General features: G+C 41.1%; 1 protein-coding gene across 1 annotated transcript in view; it reads left to right on the top strand.

Annotated features, from left to right (window-relative positions):
• The window catches only part of ece2a (endothelin converting enzyme 2a), a 395,995-nt gene extending 382,106 nt beyond the window's left edge, over positions 1–13,889 (top strand). Inside the window, exon 3 of the mRNA XM_070882510.1 lies at positions 11,368–13,889. Within this exon, the coding sequence (XP_070738611.1) occupies positions 11,368–11,652 (285 nt within the window). The 3' untranslated portion in view covers positions 11,653–13,889. The remainder of the gene's footprint in view (positions 1–11,367) is intronic.
• The last annotated feature ends 4,255 nt before the right edge of the window (positions 13,890–18,144 follow it).

The raw sequence follows: 18,144 nt of genomic DNA, 5'->3' as shown, positions 1-18,144 counted from the left end.
GTCTCCAGCATAATGAAGGCCCAGAAGATTAAAAGCGCAGAGATCAAACCACTTTAAAAACCCACAGTTGATGTCCCAGTAGTGCTGAGGTTTGGCAGATTCCCAGCATCTATTTAATAGCAGCAGCAGAAGACAGAAGCCTCTGATGTCAATTATTCTGCCCTCAACTAAAGCAACTTCCCACTGTCGCTGCTACTAAATAATGATGGCTTATCCATAATTCATAGCTTCCCACTGCTGCTCCTCTTCACTGTAACTCTTGTGCAATGTCATAGTATGTTAAAGTATAATGTGCCTTTTTCTGTTTTTATCTGCTTGTAAGAGCCTCATTTCAAACCCATCTAGCCACCTGTAATACAACTACTCTAAATGTAGTATATTCTGTTGTTTAAAGCTGGAATATTGTATATTAATTTCATTATAAAATACTTCTAAAAATGTAAGTTGATCTCCTTTGGTGTTGCTCACATGCATTTTTTTAAATCTGTAATTTAATAGGGTTTAGTTGCTAACAGTTCTGGATTGGCCTGTAGTTGACCTGACTCAGTGTGAATAGGTACCATCTTTCAGAATGCTTGATGGTAGAGACAAAAGGGTACAAATTCTTCTCGTTAAAAGGCTCAGCTAGCTATTTTACAAAGATAGAAACGCAGTTGAGGTTCTTGCTGACTGTGGTCACGCTCCTTGCTGAAGCACTGGTGTTCCTGGCATATACAACAAACACAAGAATTTGCTTTATGAACATCATTGCAATAAGGTCTGAGGTCCCATCACTGATGATTTTTTCTCATGAATGTCATGCAGAATTTAGTGAGATGAGTCAGATGCACTTAGATGGAGGTCGTGCAGCTTAGCACACAGCAGGTCCAGTAAATTGTATATATTTGTTACTTTATTGCAGTGACAAGGAATGTGGAGACAGAGACAGAGCCAGCCTTGGGACTTTGCAGGGACCCCAGCGAAGTTAGTTATCGGATTAGTGCGCTCACCTGATAATACAGGATCATCTCATTTAAATATAGTTACGGCGATCCCGGCACCTTGCACTGTAATTGCTGTGGATTCTTGAAATGAGTGCGGCAGGCAGTTACAGGTCAGATTGCAAATCAGAACACTAGCTTTGATTGGCAGGTCAATTAAGAATTTGGGCAAGATTGCAAAACAGATGTGTTCTTAAAGACAGGCAGACGAAACATAAAGCATTTGGGGATTGTCTGGTATCTGTCAGGAAGAGAGACAAATACAGGAGATAGAATTAATCCTAATTTTAAGAATTATTGTTTAACAGCTTTCGACTTTTGCACCTAGTTTGGAGCTATTCAATTATTTTCACTTACTTATCCACGATCTGCAGCAGCTATGAAAAGTTAAAGTCAGGGCTGGCTGAACCAGGAATCGCGGAGGAGGCATAACCCAGTCACCGTGGTAGAATAAATCTGCCTAGTTAGAATAAATTTGCCGATGATTTGGTGTGATTAATAAGTGTTACAGAGAAGCTGTACATCAAAGCATTACAGTATGTGTCTGACGGCACATAGTAAACGGTTTTTTGTATACTAGCAGGAAGAAGCCAAAGTTTATCACAAACATACTAAACAAGTTTTTCGAAAAGGCATTGCATTTAAAATAAATAAATGGAGTCGTTGCAGCTTTAAGTAATTGAAATATCCCAAGGCAGTGAATCCACCCATATGGATTGATAATGAAACAAGTGAAAAATAATAATGCACACACGTGATTGACCCTTTCACAGTTAGTTGCCATTTAAAGTTTTTATCGAGTTACAAGGATTATTCACTAACATTCACCCAGTATTACAAGGGTATGCTGGGATCAGCTAGCCTGTTTTTAATGAGCTCGCTTTGATGTTTTCAATGCCGGAGCTGGAATATCATAACGTTGACTTATATAATATGAAATATATTGTAGCAAGTAATATCGAGGGCAGATTTATGCTGTTTGTTACTTTAAAAAGGCCATTTAGCCCATTAAACTCGCTACTTCCACAGAATATTTACAATCTATCCGATCATGGATGCTGCCTCACCTATTAAATCTCATGAGGTAAAACTTTGCAGAAATATTCCCTCCTCTTCAAAGGTAATTAAACATATCTATCCAATCGTACGTCTATATCTATATAGAATTGTTGACGCTTTGAAAATCAGAATGCATTATTTCTCAATAAAACTCCCTTCCTGTCAGTTGACTTCATTAAAATCCTGTCTAGTGTAAAGATATTATAAAACACCACTTCTTGTCACATATATGCTGCTGAATAAAATAATAAAAGCAATGCCACATGCACTGTGAAACAGTGTGTCCGTGTGTATGAGCCGATTTATGGTGAAGACAAAGAATCCAATTGTTTATTTTTTCGTTTTTCTTTAATTAAATAACTGCTCTCGGTTACTCGTTCTTCGTTTAAGTTTTGCCCTGTGTTGGACTGTCGGAGGCACTTACTTCCATATGGCCTGTGTGAGCTCCAAGGCTGAGATAGTCCAGGTTGCAGATTGCTCCAGGACTGCCACTGTGCTACACTGTGATTGTCCGACAGAACATGGATTTGCAGCCAGGATTAAATCAGCTTTTGTTTTCAAACCCCTCTCCTGAGATAGATTTGTGACGAGACAGCTCAGATGTTGTTTTAACACCTAACGGCAGATATTCTGATCCCGGGCAGCCCTGGAACAGGATCCTGCAACTGCTTCATTGGGATGTCATTGCGTACTGCTTGTGCTACCAGACAGAAATCATGTTCTTTTCAGCTCTTTACCAGCAACACTGAAATGAGACAGTTCTTTCATTGTGATGGAGGACAGGCATAAGGATCTTAGGGAATGAAGCTGACAGCAGTGTGGGCTGGATGGGAACTCCAGGGATAACAGAGAGTCGTCAGCTTCAAAGGACATCCATTAATCAGTTATAACCTCTGGAATATGGGGGGAGGGGGGTTGTGGCAGACTGCTGTGAGTAAAAGCTGCAGCGGTAACTAAATGACTCATGACAGACAGGACCAACCCATTTCTCGGCATGATACCAGTCATGAATTGCAGCAAACGGATACAAAAATTCCAGGAACATCATTTATCACAAAATGTGCGTCTTTGCATGCTAATCTCTTAATGTATTTAATTTCTCTCTTAGCATTTAAAAGTTCAGATATATGGTGTGGCAATACTGTTGATGTCTATCATCATAAATAGGTCCTCACAGGTAGGTTTTGTGAATGTATCATCGCTAATAGGTACTCTACCCTCATTTCCATCATTAATAAGTACTCATTCATAGGGTTCGTTTGTGTTTCTCCCTGTACCATCACTGATAGGTACCCATTGACTTCCTCCTGTGGCATCACTAATAGATGGGGGTTAGATTCTTCGTGGGAGATCTCCTGATCCGCTATTGTAACATAGGTGTAGATCCGTGCAAAAACAATTAATTACGCTGTTTCTTTGGGATTTCCACCGATTTTCCACCTAAGTTATGGAGGGAAATCAGGAGAACTCCTGTTCCAGGTACAGGTATTCATTTTAGGCCTAAATCAAGAAAGCCTCTCATGAAAAAATGTTGAACTTGGTATTTACTTTGTTATCAACAGGGAGTAACAGATGGTTTTAAAAACAAATTTCAGCTCTATATTTGCCTAGTGTACCTGAGTTTTGCCATTAAACTTGTGGTTATGTTTTAAATATGGTCTGTAATGTTTTGTTTTACTCAGTTTTATCTTTTTAAGCAAAAAAACAGAAGATACAACTTAGGTTGGATTTAGTGCAATTTAAAAATTGAACTAATCCAGACATGAAAAATCATAAGAATTGAATATTGACATTAGAAACATAGAAACATAGAAACATAGAAAATAGGTGCAGGAGTAGGCCATTCGGCCCTTCTAGCCTGCACCGCCATTCAATGAGTTCATGGCTGAACATTCAACTTCAGTACCCCATTCCTGCTTTCTCGCCATACCCCTTGATCCCCCTAGCAGTAAGGACCTCATCTAACTCCTTTTTGAATATATTTAGTGAATTGGCCTCAACAACTTTCTGTGGTAGAGAATTCCACAGGTTCACCACTCTCTGGGTGAAGAAGTTCCTCCGCATCTCGGTCCTAAATGGCTTACCCCTTATCCTTAGACTGTGACCCCTGGTTCTGGACTTCCCCAACATTGGGAACATTCTTCCTGCATCTAACCTGTCTAACCCCGTCAGAATTTTATATGTTTCTATGAGGTCCCCTCTCATTCTTCTGAACTCCAGTGAATACAAGCCCAGTTGATCCAGTCTTTCTTGATAGGTCAGTCCCGCCATCCCGGGAATCAGTCTGGTGAACCTTCGCTGCACTCCCTCAATAGCAAGAATGTCCTTCCTCAGGTTAGGAGACCAAAACTGTACACAATACTCCAGGTGTGGCCTCACCAATGCCCTGTACAACTGTAGCAACACCTCCCTGCCCCTGTACTCAAATCCCCTTGCTATGAAGGCCAACATGCCATTTGCTTTCTTAACCGCCTGCTGCACCTGCATGCCAACCTTCAATGACTGATGTACCATGACACCCAGGTCTCTTTGCACCTCCCCTTTTCCTAATCTGTCACCATTCAGATAATAGTCTGTCTCTCTGTTTTTACCACCAAAGTGGATAACCTCACATTTATCCACATTATACTTCATCTGCCATGCATTTGCCCACTCACCTAACCTATCCAAGTCGCTCTGCAGCCTCACAGCATCCTCCTCGCAGCTCACACTGCCACCCAACTTAGTGTCATCCGCAAATTTGGAGATACTACATTTAATCCCCTCATCTAAATCATTAATGTACAGCGTAAACAGCTGGGGCCCCAGCACAGAACCTTGCGGTACCCCACTAGTCACTGCCTGCCATTCTGAAAAGTACCCATTTACTCCTACTCTTTGCTTCCTGTCTGACAACCAGTTCTCAATCCATGTCAGTACACTACCCCCAATCCCATGTGCTCTAACTTTGCACATCAATCTCTTGTGTGGGACCTTGTCGAACGCCTTCTGAAAGTCCAAATATACCACATCAACTGGTTCTCCCTTATCCACTCTACTGGAAACATCCTCAAAAAATTCCAGAAGATTTGTCAAGCATGATTTCCCTTTCACAAATCCATGCTGACTTGGACCTATCATGTCACCTCTTTCCAAATGCACTGCAATGACATCCTTAATAATTGATTCCATCATTTTACCCACTACCGATGTCAGGCTGACCGGTCTATAATTCCCTGTTTTCTCTCTCCCTCCTTTTTTAAAAAGTGGGGTTACATTGACTACCCTCCACTCCATAGGAACTGATCCAGAGTCAATGGAATGTTGGAAAATGACTGTCAACGCATCCACTATTTCCAAGGCCACCTCCTTAAGTACTCTGGGATGCAGTCCATCAGGCCCTGGGGATTTATCGGCCTTCAATCCCATCAATTTCCCCAACACAATTTCCCGGCTGATAAGGATTTCCCTCATTTCCTTCTCCTTACTAGACCCCCCGACCCCTTTTATAACCGGAAGGTTGTTCGTGTCCTCCTTCGTGAATACCGAACCAAAGTACTTGTTCAATTGGTCCGCCATTTCTTTGTTCCCCGTTATGACTTCCCCTGATTCTGACTGCAGGGGACCTACATTTGTCTTTACTAACCTTTTTCTCTTTACATATCTATAGAAACTTTTGCAATCCGTCTTAATGTTCCCTGCAAGCTTCTTCTCATACTCCATTTTCCCTGCCCTAATCAAACCCTTTGTCCTCCTCTGCTGAGTTCTAAATTTCTCCCAGTCCCCAGGTTCGCTGCTATTTCTGGCCAATTTGTATGCCACTTCCTTGGCTTTAATACTATCCCTGATTTCCCTTGATAGCCACGGTTGAGCCACCTTCCCTTTTTTATTTCTATGCCAGACAGGAATGTACAATTGTTGTAGTTCATCCATGCGGTCTCTAAATGTCTGCCATTGCCCATCCACAGTCAACCCCTTAAGTATCATTCGCCAATCCATCTCAGCCAATTCACGCCTCATACCTTCAAAGTTAGCCTTCTTTAAGTTCTGGACCATGGTCTCCGAATTAACTGTTTCATTCTCCATCCTAATGCAGAATTCCACCATATTATGGTCACTCTTCCCCAAGGGGCCTCGCACAACGAGATTGCTAATTAATCCTTTCTCATTACATAACACCCAGCCTAAGATGCCCTCCCCCCTAGTTGGTTCCTCGACATATTGGTCTAAAAAACCATCCCTTATGCACTCCAGAAAATCCTCCTCCACCGTATTGCTTCCAGTTTGGTTAGCCCAATCTATGTGCATATTAAAGTCACCCATTATAACTGCTGCACCTTTATTGCACGCACCCCTAATTTCCTGTTTGATGCCCTCCCCAACATCACTACTACTGTTTGGAGGTCTGTACACAACTCCCACTAACATTCTTACTAACTGACTGCTCATTGATCACCCATGGCATCCAATAACTGTGTACAGAGCAGGTGTGCAAGAATGAGGTCAACCAAGATATATTGTGCTTCAGTACAATCTCTTTTTACCTGTCTCATAATGATTGGTCTCAACTGCGTTTTCCCAACTCCCCCCTCCCCAGCTACTCCAATCCCCTCCCATTCCACCTCCTGTCCCCAGCTATCCACCTCCCCTCCTTGGCTACTCCACCACCCCTTCACCAACTCCTCCAGGGGTTCACTGACAAATGAATGTATTCTAAGTTTATTCACCTGATCGCAAATGGAAAATGAAGACAAAATGAGAGTTGATGATGTTAAAATGACAGAAATGTGAAGCTGCTTTTGACATTTGTGCTGCTGATAAAGTGAGTCCACCAAAAACAATATCCCTAAACAAAACATCGACACAGTTAATTCTGGTCGAAAGGAATGCTGAAAGATTTCAGCTTTCACAATGTGATCCACTTCGGTGGAGTAGATTGCACATAAGAAGAAACCACAGAACTGACAATACGAAGTGATGACAAGCATAAATATAAAAATGTCATAACAAGATTGAATCATACAAGCAGATAAAAATCTGATTTTTCTCCATATCAAAAACATGCTGAATTCTCCATTATAAATGTATTAATTTTGGTAGATAGTCTTCTGTCTGAATACTCCAAGTACCTTTCACAAAATTAAACCTATTGCAATAAGTACAGTTTATCCATAGTAAGATGCATATTGCGTGTTAATTTCTTAACATACTTCTAAACACACCAAATGTTATCAAAGTAACTTTTAAAGCTATAATTGGATCTTTGGGTTCATATGTACATAAGATATAAAATGACTATACTTACTATTCTTTATTAAATCAGGAACTAATCTACTTCCAGTTATTTTGTGATTTATACACTTCATTATTCTATTTGACGTTGAAACTACTGCTCAAAATTGTGGTTGACAATTTCAATGGTTGGTCAACGATTACATTTGTATATATCATTTTTCCTGACTCATTCTATTTAATTATACACTCTACATTTCAAAATCATACAGGGTATTGTTAGTACCTTTTTGTATTTCTTTACGTTTCAGTTGTGATTCAACTGTCAAGTTGCTGTCTGCAAATATCTGATTCCTTTTAATTTTGTTCTCAGGATGTGGGCGACACTGGTAAAGGCTGTAATAATTGCCCGTGCTGAGCTGTTACAGTCCTTGTGATGCTGTTCCCACAATGGTGTCAAGTAGAAATTTCCAGGATTTTGACCCAGCAATGATGAAGGAATGACAATATATGTCCAACTAAGATAGTGTGTGACTTGGAAATGATGGTGCTGCTCATGACCTTTTTGGTGGCAGCAGGTGTAGGGTTGGGAGATGCTGTTGAAGTAAGCTTGGTTACTTGCTGCATCACATCCGATAGATCATACATACAGCAATCACAGTGCACTGGTGGTGGAGTTCAGTGGCAGGGGTGCCATTCAAATTGACCAATGTTGAGTTTCTTGAATGTTCTTGTGGCTGCACTCATCCAGGTGAGTGGTGAGTATTTCATTACGCTCTTGACTTGAGCCTGGTAGATAGTGGAGAGGCATTGAGGGGTCAGGAGGAGAACCACTTGTCACAGAGTACCCAGTCTTGACCCTGCTCTTGTTGCTATATGTTAACATGGCTGATCCAGTTAACTTCCTGATCACTGGTGACCCCCAAGATGTTGATGGTGAGGGACTGAAGTGATGGTGGTGTATTTGAAGATCAGGAAAGGTGGTTTAGCCTTTTTGTTGGAGATGGTCATTATCTGGCACAAATGGTGCAAATGTTACCCATCATTTACCATCCCAAACCTGGATGTTGTTCAGTTCCTGCTTTAGGCTGCAATGCACTGCTTCATTATATAAGGGATTATGAATAGTGCTGAACAGGTGTTCATTTGCCTCTGAATATCTTACTTTCAAAACAACTTGGTGTCATCTGCAAACATACTGTAAATACTTTATCAAAAATATTTATGAAATTATGAACAGCAGACATTCCAGAACTAATTCCTGGGATAAACCTCTGGTTACAGCTGTCTAAACAATCCAGTAAGCATTGACCACTACTATTAATTTTCTATTGTTTAGTAAATTTATTGTCTGTGTAACAATTTCTCTCATCAAAAGTGTTTTATTGTTAGCTGGAAGTCTTTTTGTGAAGCAGGGCGTGAAGTGCCTTCAGCAAGTCACGACACAAAACATCACATTACCATTATCGTCCTGTTACATCCTCAAAGAATTCACATAAATTCCATAAAATCTTAGATTTCTGTTGGCCTGAAATTGTTTGCTTTACAGTTTTAACATTTATTTGAATCAAATTTTTCATAATAAACTTTAATATTTTTCCGACAACGGATGTCAGACCAATAATGACCGTGATGGTGCTTTTGACCTTTACTTCTAACCTTATTTCCTTAAGTACATTCCATCTGGTCCTGTTGTTCTAATGAACATTGAAGCACCCTGGTTCTTAACAGTAATAATTAATTTATGTTATTCCATTTGAACATAACAACATAAGAACTAGGAGCAGGAGTAGGCCATTTCACCCCTCGAGCCTGCTTCACCCTTTAATAAGATCATGACTGCTCTGATTATGGACTTAGCTCCACTTCCCCGCCCGCTTCCCATAACCCTTTATTCCCTTATCACTCAAAAATCTGTCTATCTCCGCCTTAAATATATTCAATGACCCAGCCTCCACAGCTCTCTGGGGCAGAGAATTCCATAGATTTACAACGCTTTGCGAGAAGAAATTCCTCCTCATCTCAGTTTTAAATGGGCGGCCCCTTATTCTGAGACTATGTCCCCTAGTTTTAGTTTCCCTTATGAGTGGAAATATCCTCTCTGCATCCATCTTGTTGCGCTCCCCATTATCTTATATGTTTCAACAAGATCACCTCTCATTCTTCTGAACTCCAGTGAGTATGGGCCCAACCTACTCAATCTATCTTCATAAGTCAACCCCCTCAACTCCGGAATCAACCTAGTGAGGCCAATTCACTAAATATATTCAAAAAGGAGTTAGATGAGGTCCTTACTACTAGGGGGAATCAAGGGGTATGGCGAGAAAGCAGGAATGGGGTACTGAAGTTGAATGTTCAGCCATTAACTCATTGAATGGCGGTGCAGGCTCGAAGGACCGAATGGCCTACTCCTGCACCTATTTTCTATGTTTCTATGTTTCTCTGAACAGCCTCCAATGCAAGTATATCCTTCCTTAAATACAGAGACCAAACTGTGCGCAGTACTCCAGGTGAGGCCTCACCAATACCCTGTATAGTTGTAGCAGGCCTTCTCTGCTTTTATACTCTATCCCCCTTGCAATAAAGGCTAACATTCCATTTGCCTTCCTGATTACTTGCTGTACCTGCATACTAACTTTTTGTGTTTCATGCACAAGGACCCCCAGATCCCTCTGTACTGCAACACTTTGCAATTTTTCTCCATTTAAATTATAATTTGCTTTTCTATTTTTTCTGCCAAAGTGGATAACTTCACATTTTCCCACGTTATACTCCATGTGCCAAATGTTTGCCCACTCACTTAGCCTGTCTATATCCCTTTGCAGATTTTTTTGTGTCCTCCTCACAATTTGCTTTCCGACCCATCTTTGTATCATCAGCAAACTTGGCTACATTACACTCAGTCCCTTCATCCAAGTCATTAATATAGATTGTAAATAGTTGAGGACCCAGCACCGATTCCTGCGGCACCCCTCTCGTTACTGTTTGCCAACCGGAAAATGACCCATTTATCCCGACTCTCTGTTTTCTGTTAGTTAGCCAATCCTCTATCCGTGCTAATATATTACCCCTAACCCCATGAACTTTTATCTTGTGCAGTAACCTTTTATGTGGCACCTTATCGAATGCCTTCTGGAAATCTAAATACACCATATCCACTGGTTCCCCCTTATCCACCCTGCTCGTTACATCCTCAAAGAACTCCAGCAAATTTGTCAAACATGATTTCCCTTTCATAAAACCATGCTGACTCTGCTTGATTAAATTATGCTTTTCCAAATGTCCCACTACTGCTTCCTTAATAATGGACTCCAGCATTTTCCCAACGACAAATGTTAGGCTAACTGATCTACAGTTTCCTGCTTTTTGTCTGCCTCCTTTTTTAAATAGGGGCGTTAAATTTGCGATTTTCCAATCCGCTGGGACCGTCCTAGAATCTAGGGAATTTTGGTAGATTACAAATGCATCCACTATCTCTGCAGCCACTTCTTTTAAGACCCTATGATGGAAGCCATCAGGTCCAGGGGACTTGTCCGCCTCTAGTCCCATTATTTTACCGAGTACTACTTCTTTAGTGATAGTGATTGTATTAAGCTCCTCCCTCTCTATCGCCCTTTGATTATCCATTATTGGGATGTTTGCATCTTTAACTACTAGAAAAGTGTCTGCTGGAAACTGCTGTAAAAATATTTTAATTTCCTCTATAATGTATTATTTTCCCCACACTTGATGGCCTGTCTTATCTTAAAATGTACTCACTTCATTTATGTCATCTTCTGAAATGTTTCAGTGACTGCCTTGTAATCCCTCCTAGATATCAATGATTCTCTCTGTATTTCATTGAAGATAATAAACTACTTTATGCCTAGAACATGTGCTTGGTATTCTGACAAAATAATGTCACTAGAAATGTTAAAAGTTGGTAGAAATTGGTATTTTGTCTCTCAAACTGTATACTGTCTGTACAGCGTTGAACGGCATTGCATAGTATATCCAGTGTTTGAAACCTTCAAACCTTCACATTATCCTTGATAGTCCAATGTCTTTGTTTTCTACAAATTGGTCAATGTATCCTTTGTAAAAACGATTGTTAAACGTTTCCTCCTCTTTATTTCAGATTAGTCGTGTCCTGCGGAAGGGAGGGCGTTTTATTTCTATCACATTTGCACAGCCTCATTTTCGGAAGCAGCTTTACGCCAAAAGGGAGTACAGATGGTCCATCAAACACCAAACCTATGGAAGTGACTTCCATTATCATTTCTACACCATGACCAAAGGAGAAAACTTGTCTTCTGGTGATCAGGAACTGGAAGATAAACGTTCACAGAGAGCAGAGCCACAGTCCACGGTTTATCTCCAAATCACTGAGAATGAGGACTACCTCAATAAGATTGAAATTTAATTAGCAAATTAATTCCAGCAAAGGATGTGTTTAAGCCAAAATCTAAACTAATAGAAATATAATCAAGGAGAAATTATCATTTGGCACACTAACTACAGGAGATAAAAACCTAGATTTGGAAACTGACCTGACTTTGCACACCTTTATGCCCAAGAACCCTCACATGGTGTTTGTGTTTAGCAGATGTTACATACTTATCTACAGGCATGAAAGAACAGTGGAGTGCCTGCAAACAAGCATTGTTCTTCAATATCCCACCCAGCAGCCAAATGTAGACCAAAATTTGCAACGGCCTGATTGGTCAATAGTAGTCACCTTATGTGACTAACGACACTAGTTCTCTTTAAAGCAGAGAAGGTTAAGGGGATATTTAATAGAGGTATTCAAAATTGATCAGCTGGCACAGTTACAGTGGGCCGTCAGGCCTCTTTCAGTGCTCCATCATTCTTCGAATAGTTCTAATATAGGAATCTACCCCTCTTGTTATAATAAGGGACTTTACATAGGATTGCATGGAATATACAGCACAGAAACAGGCCATTCAGCCTAGCCAGTCCATGCTGGCATTTATGCTTGAGCCTCCTCCCATTCTTCCTCATCTAACTCTGTCAGCATTTACCCTCAATTCCCTTCTCCCTCATGATTATCTATCTTCCCCTTATTCGCCTCAACTACTCCCTGTGGTAACAAGTTCCACACTCTTACCACTCTGAGTAAAAAAGTTTCTTCTAAATTCCCTATTTCTTGATTTCTTGGTGATTATCTTATATTGATGGCCTCTAGTTTTACTCTTCGCCAGAAGTGGAAATGCTCCCTTTTGGTTAAGTAGAAAATTGGCTTGATTTTCGCTTGCCTGACACCTCATTTAGCGGCCAGAGGGGACGTTAATGGGAGCGTAAGAGGTTAGCGACCGGGAGCACAGCGTTTAGCATCCCGACCGAAAATTCATTAGAGGCTCACCGGGGGTGCAAACCAGTAGCGCCTGGGTACTGACGATCACTCTGATCATGACATATTCCTGGTGCTACATCCACCTTAGTGTGATATATTCACAGAGCACAGCACACACAGCTTTCTAACATGGCAGGCAGCTCTGTCGGAAGCCTCCGGAACATACCTGGTTCTGTTTATTATTAACTCTGTAGTTGCAGTACACACTACGTCCACATCCACAGTGTGGAGCTACAAACATTACAAGCTTACAGATATTACACTTCTCCCTCCTTAATGAAGAAGTTATTATAACAAACATCATACATAACTTGCATGTTTATACATAACACAGGATATAGACTTATTTTTTTTCCCATATTTACAAATTTAACTCAAATACTTGTTTTCTGTTTCAAAGAGGATACCTTCGAACAGAAGGTTCCAAACATGGTGTCGAATCTACACTCATTCGAGGAATGTTTTCCTCCACGGGATTTCCTTGATTTTCATTTGAACTCACTCTAACTTCAGGCTGTTTGTTTTCCTGACTCGGACTCAGACTTTCATTCTGATTCCTGGATTTGTTTCCAGTGCATTGGATTTAGGATTTGCTACTGGTGTATCAAAACTATCTGATGAGTCAGAAATAATTGAATCATTCCCACCTTCAACTCCTTCCATGTCTGTAGGTAAAATATGATCAATACGAACAAACCTAACCTGTCCATTATCAAACATCTTTACCAAATATGTGCGAGGGCCAGATATCTTCACCACTCTTCCTAGTAACCACTTTACCCATTTATGGTGATGGTTCTTCACTCTCACCTTCTGGTTTAATTTCACACCTTCTCTCTTGTACTCCACCTCTAGCATGGTTCTCTTTCTGTCTTAATTGTATCTCTTCTACGGGCTGTGCCAAATTTAGTTTCAACAACGAGAATCTGGTTCGTGGCTGTCGTTTGAGAAACAATTCTACTGGAGTTCTACCAGTAGTTGTATGAGGAGTATTACGATATGTAATCAAAAAATTTGCCAATTTGTGTTTCAACGACAACTGTCATTTTTTTGGATTTGGATTCAACATTTGTTTTATGAAGGTACGTTTTACAAGTTGTACAGTGCACTCTACTGCATCATTCGAAGCAGGGTGGTACGATGGAACCGTGGTATGTTTCACATCATTTTTGCTCGTGAACTGTGCAAATTCTTTTGAACAAAATTGTGGTCCATTATCCAAAACAATTTCTTCTAAATTGAAATTGGATGCCAAATGAAGAAAATAAACTTCGCAAAATGTCTAATGTTTTACTTGTTGTTATTTTCCACATTGAAAACACCTCAACCCACTTCGAATGGCTAAAAATCACAATGAACAATTGTTGTCCTTCCAACTCAGCAAAATCAATATGTAGACTTTGCCACACCCTGGGAGGCAATTTCCATCGCTGTAATGGTACATAAAAACATAGAAACATAGAAAATAGGTGCAGGAGTAGGCCATTCGGCCCTTCGAGCCTGCACCACCATTCAATAAGATCATGGCTGATCATTCCCTCAGTACCCCTTTCCTGCTTTCTCTCCATACCCCTTGATCCCCTTAGCCGTAAGGGCCATATCTAACTCCCTCTTGAATATATCCAATGAACTGGCATCAACAACTCTCTGCGGCAGGGAATTCCATAGGTTAACAACTCTCTGAGTGAAGAAGTTTCTCCTCATCTCAGTCCTAAATGGCCTACCCCTTAGCCTAAGACTATGTCCCCTGGTTCTGGACTTTCCCAACATCGGGAACATTCTTCCCGCATCTAACCTGTCCAGTCCCGTCAGAATCTTATACGTTTCTATGAGATACCCTCTCATCCTTCTAAACTCCAGTGAATATAGGCCCAGTTGATCCACCTCTCTCCTCATATGACAGTCCAGCCATCCCTGGAATCAGTCTGGTGATCCTTCACTGCACTCCCTCAATAGCAAGAACGTCCTTCCTCAAATTAGGAGACCAAAACTGAACACAATATTTCAGGTAAGGCCTCACTAAGGCTCTGTACAACTGCAGTAAGACCTCCCTGCTCCTGTATTCAAATCCCCTAGCTATGAAGGCCAACATACCATTTGCTTTCTTCACCGCCTGCTGTACCTGCATGCCCACTTTCAGTGACTGATGAACCATGACCCCAGGTCTCGTTGCACCTCCCCTTTGCCTAATCTGCCGCCATTCAGATAATATTCTGCCTTCATGTTTTTGCCCCCAAAGTGGATAACCTCACATTTATCCACATTATACTGCATCTGCCATGTATTTGCCCACTCGCCTAACCTATCCAAGTCACCCTACAGCCTCTTAGTCTCCTCCTCACAGCTCACTCCGCCACCCAGTTTAGTGTCATCTGCAAACTTGGAGATATTACACTCAATTCCATCGTCCAAATCATTAATATATATTGTAAAGAGCTGGGGTCCCAGCACTGAGCCCTGTGGCACTCCACTAGTCACTGCCGGCCATTCTAAAAAGGACCCGTTTATCTGCTTCCTGTCTGCCAACCAGTTCTCTATCCATGTCAGTACATTACCCCCAATACCATGTGCTTTGATTTTGCACACCAAACTCTTGTATGGGACCTTGTCAAAAGCCTTTTGAAAGTCCAAATACACCACATCCACTGGTTCTCCCCTGTCCACTCTACTAGTTACATCCTCAAAATATTCCAGAAGATTTGTAAAGCATGATTTCCCCTTCATAAATCCATGCTGACTTGGACCGATCCTGTCACTGCTTTCTAAATGTGCTGCTATTTCATCCTTAATAATTGATTCCAACATTTTCCCCACTACTGATGTCAGGCTAACCGGTCTATAATTACCCGTTTTCTCTCTCCCTTTCTTTTAAAAAGTGGTGTTACATTAGCAACCCTCCAGTCCATAGGGACTGATCCAAAGTCGATAGACTGCTGGAAAATTATCACCAATGCATCCACTATTTCTAGGGCCACTTCCTTAAGTACTCCGGGATGCAGACTATCAGGCCCTGGGGATTTATCGGCCTTCAATCCCATCAATTTCCCTAACACGATTTCCCGCCTAATAAGGATATCCTTCAGTTCCTCCTTCTCACTAGACCCTCGGTCCCCTAGTACACCCGGAAGGTTATTTGTGTCTTCCTTTGTGAAGACAGAACCGAAGTACTTGTTCAATTGGTCTGCCATTTCTTTGTTCCCCATTATAGCTTCACCTGAATCCGACTGCAAGGGACCTACGTTTGTCTTCACTAATCTTTTTCTCTTCACATATCTATAGAAGCTTTTGCAGTCAGTTTTTATGTTTCCGGCAAGCTTCCTCTCGTACTATATTTTCCCCCTCCCAATTAAACCCTTTGTCCTCCTCTGCTGAATTCTAAATTTCTCCCAGTCCTCAGGTTTGCTGCTTTTTCTGGCTAATTTATATGCCTCTTCCTTGGATTTAACACTATCCTTAATTTCCCTTGTTAGCCACGGTTGAGCCACCTTCCCCATTTTAATTTTACTCCAGACAGGGATGTACAATTGTTGTACTGATGGTGGTTGCTTGCTTACCGATTGACATGTCGTACACTGACTCACGATGTACTCTATATCTTTATCAAGACCTGGCCACCATAAATAACTGCGTGCAAAACTCTTGGTCAAGCACATTCCCAGGTGCTGGTCATGGAGGTCTCCTAATAATTTGGACCTAAATTTATTTGGTATAACCACTCTTGCACCCCACATGATACAATCTTTATCCACCGAATGAAGAATGGATGAATATCTTTGTCTGTTACCTGGTTTGGCCATCCATTTACACTATACTCATACACCTTTGACATCACTGGGTCACGTTTGGTTGCTCTACCAATCTCTTCAGTTGTGACTGGCAGTTCATCAATGTCTGAAAAATAAAGCACTTCTTCCCTATCCGGTGTAACTTGCATCAGCATTACAGTGTTCAGCTGATTGTCTGTATTCAATATCATATATATATGCTGACAAAATCAAAGCCCATCTCTGCATTCGGGCTGCAGCTAATGTTGGAACTGGGGACTTTGGATGGAGGATTGCTGTTAGGGGCTTATGATCCGTAACGATGGTAAACTTATGACCGTACAAGTATTTGTGAAACTTCTTGACCCCAAAAATTAATGCCAAAGCTTCCCTTTCAATTTGCGCATAATTACGCTCACTGGCACTGAGAGTGCGTGAAGCAAAAGCAATTGGTCTCTCCTCCCCACTACTTAATACATGAGAGATTACTGCCCCAACTCTATATGGCGAGGCATCACATGCTAGCTTAAACTCCTTAGATATGTCACAGTGAACTAACATGGTGCTCTCTACCAATTTGCTTTTACACTCCTTGAATGCTGTATCGCATTTTTTTGACCACTTCCAATGGACCTGTTTTTTTCAATAGTTCATTTAGTGGATGTAATACTGTAGCCAAATTTGGTAGGAACTTCCTTAATAGTTCAAAAGACCCAAGAATGACATTCCTGGGAGTGGGAGCATTTCTGACTGCATCCAGCTTTCCCATGGTTGGATGTAAACCATCTTTGTCTACTCTGTACCCCAAGTACTCCACTGAGATTTGAAATAATTCACATTTATGAGCAGACACTCGTACTCTGTGCTCTTCTAGCCATATGAGGACTTCATTCAATATGTTATTATGAATTTGTCTATTTGGTGCTGAAATGAGTATGTCATCCAAATAACATACTAACCCTTCAATACCTTGCAAAATCTGGTTCATCACCCCTTAGAATATGGCAGGGGCGGAAAACAATCCAAACGGTAGCCTATTAAATTGATACAGGCCTAGATAAGTATTTATAGTCAAACATGACTTCGGCTTTTAGGGTTAGGGTTAGGGTTAGTTCAAGCTGTAAGTAGGCATTTGTAAGATCCAGTTTTGAAAATATCTAACCACCTGTCAGTGTTGTGAACAAATCTTCTATATTCAGCAATGTATTGGGCATGTTACACTCTGGAACCTGGTTTACAGTTACTTTATTATCACCACACAATCTTACCTTACCATCAGACTTAGGTACAACAACAATGGGTGTAGCCCAATGGGTGTAGCCCTGTCTTAGAAATAATGTTCTCAGCCTCTTGAGTTGAGTTCTTGCTCAACTTTCTCCTTGAGTGCATATGGTACGGAACGTGGCTTGTAGTAAACCGATCTAGCGTCCTTCTGTACTCTGACACTCACCTTGAAGCCTTGGATCGGACTGCCCGTTTAGCAGAACAACTTCGGAAACTGGTTGATAACCTCATCCGTTGATGCAAATCTCACTTCTACATGGAAAATCTTACTCCAATCCAGCTTCAGTGATCTCAACCAATTTCTTCCTAGTAAGGCAGGCTTGTCTCCTTTCACTACTATTAGAGGCAAGTTCTGGAATTGATCCTTATATGTCACCGGTACGGTGATACGACCTACCACAGGAATTTTCTCTCCCGAGTAGCCTCGCAGCTCTATCTTGGATTTCTCTAATGAGAAATCCCGCAATTTGTCGAGGTATAACGATTTCGGTAC

Source organism: Pristiophorus japonicus, chromosome 6 (assembly GCF_044704955.1).
Source record: "Pristiophorus japonicus isolate sPriJap1 chromosome 6, sPriJap1.hap1, whole genome shotgun sequence".
Classification (NCBI taxonomy): Eukaryota; Metazoa; Chordata; class Chondrichthyes; family Pristiophoridae; genus Pristiophorus; species Pristiophorus japonicus.
This window is presented reverse-complemented; position numbering and strand designations above follow the sequence as displayed.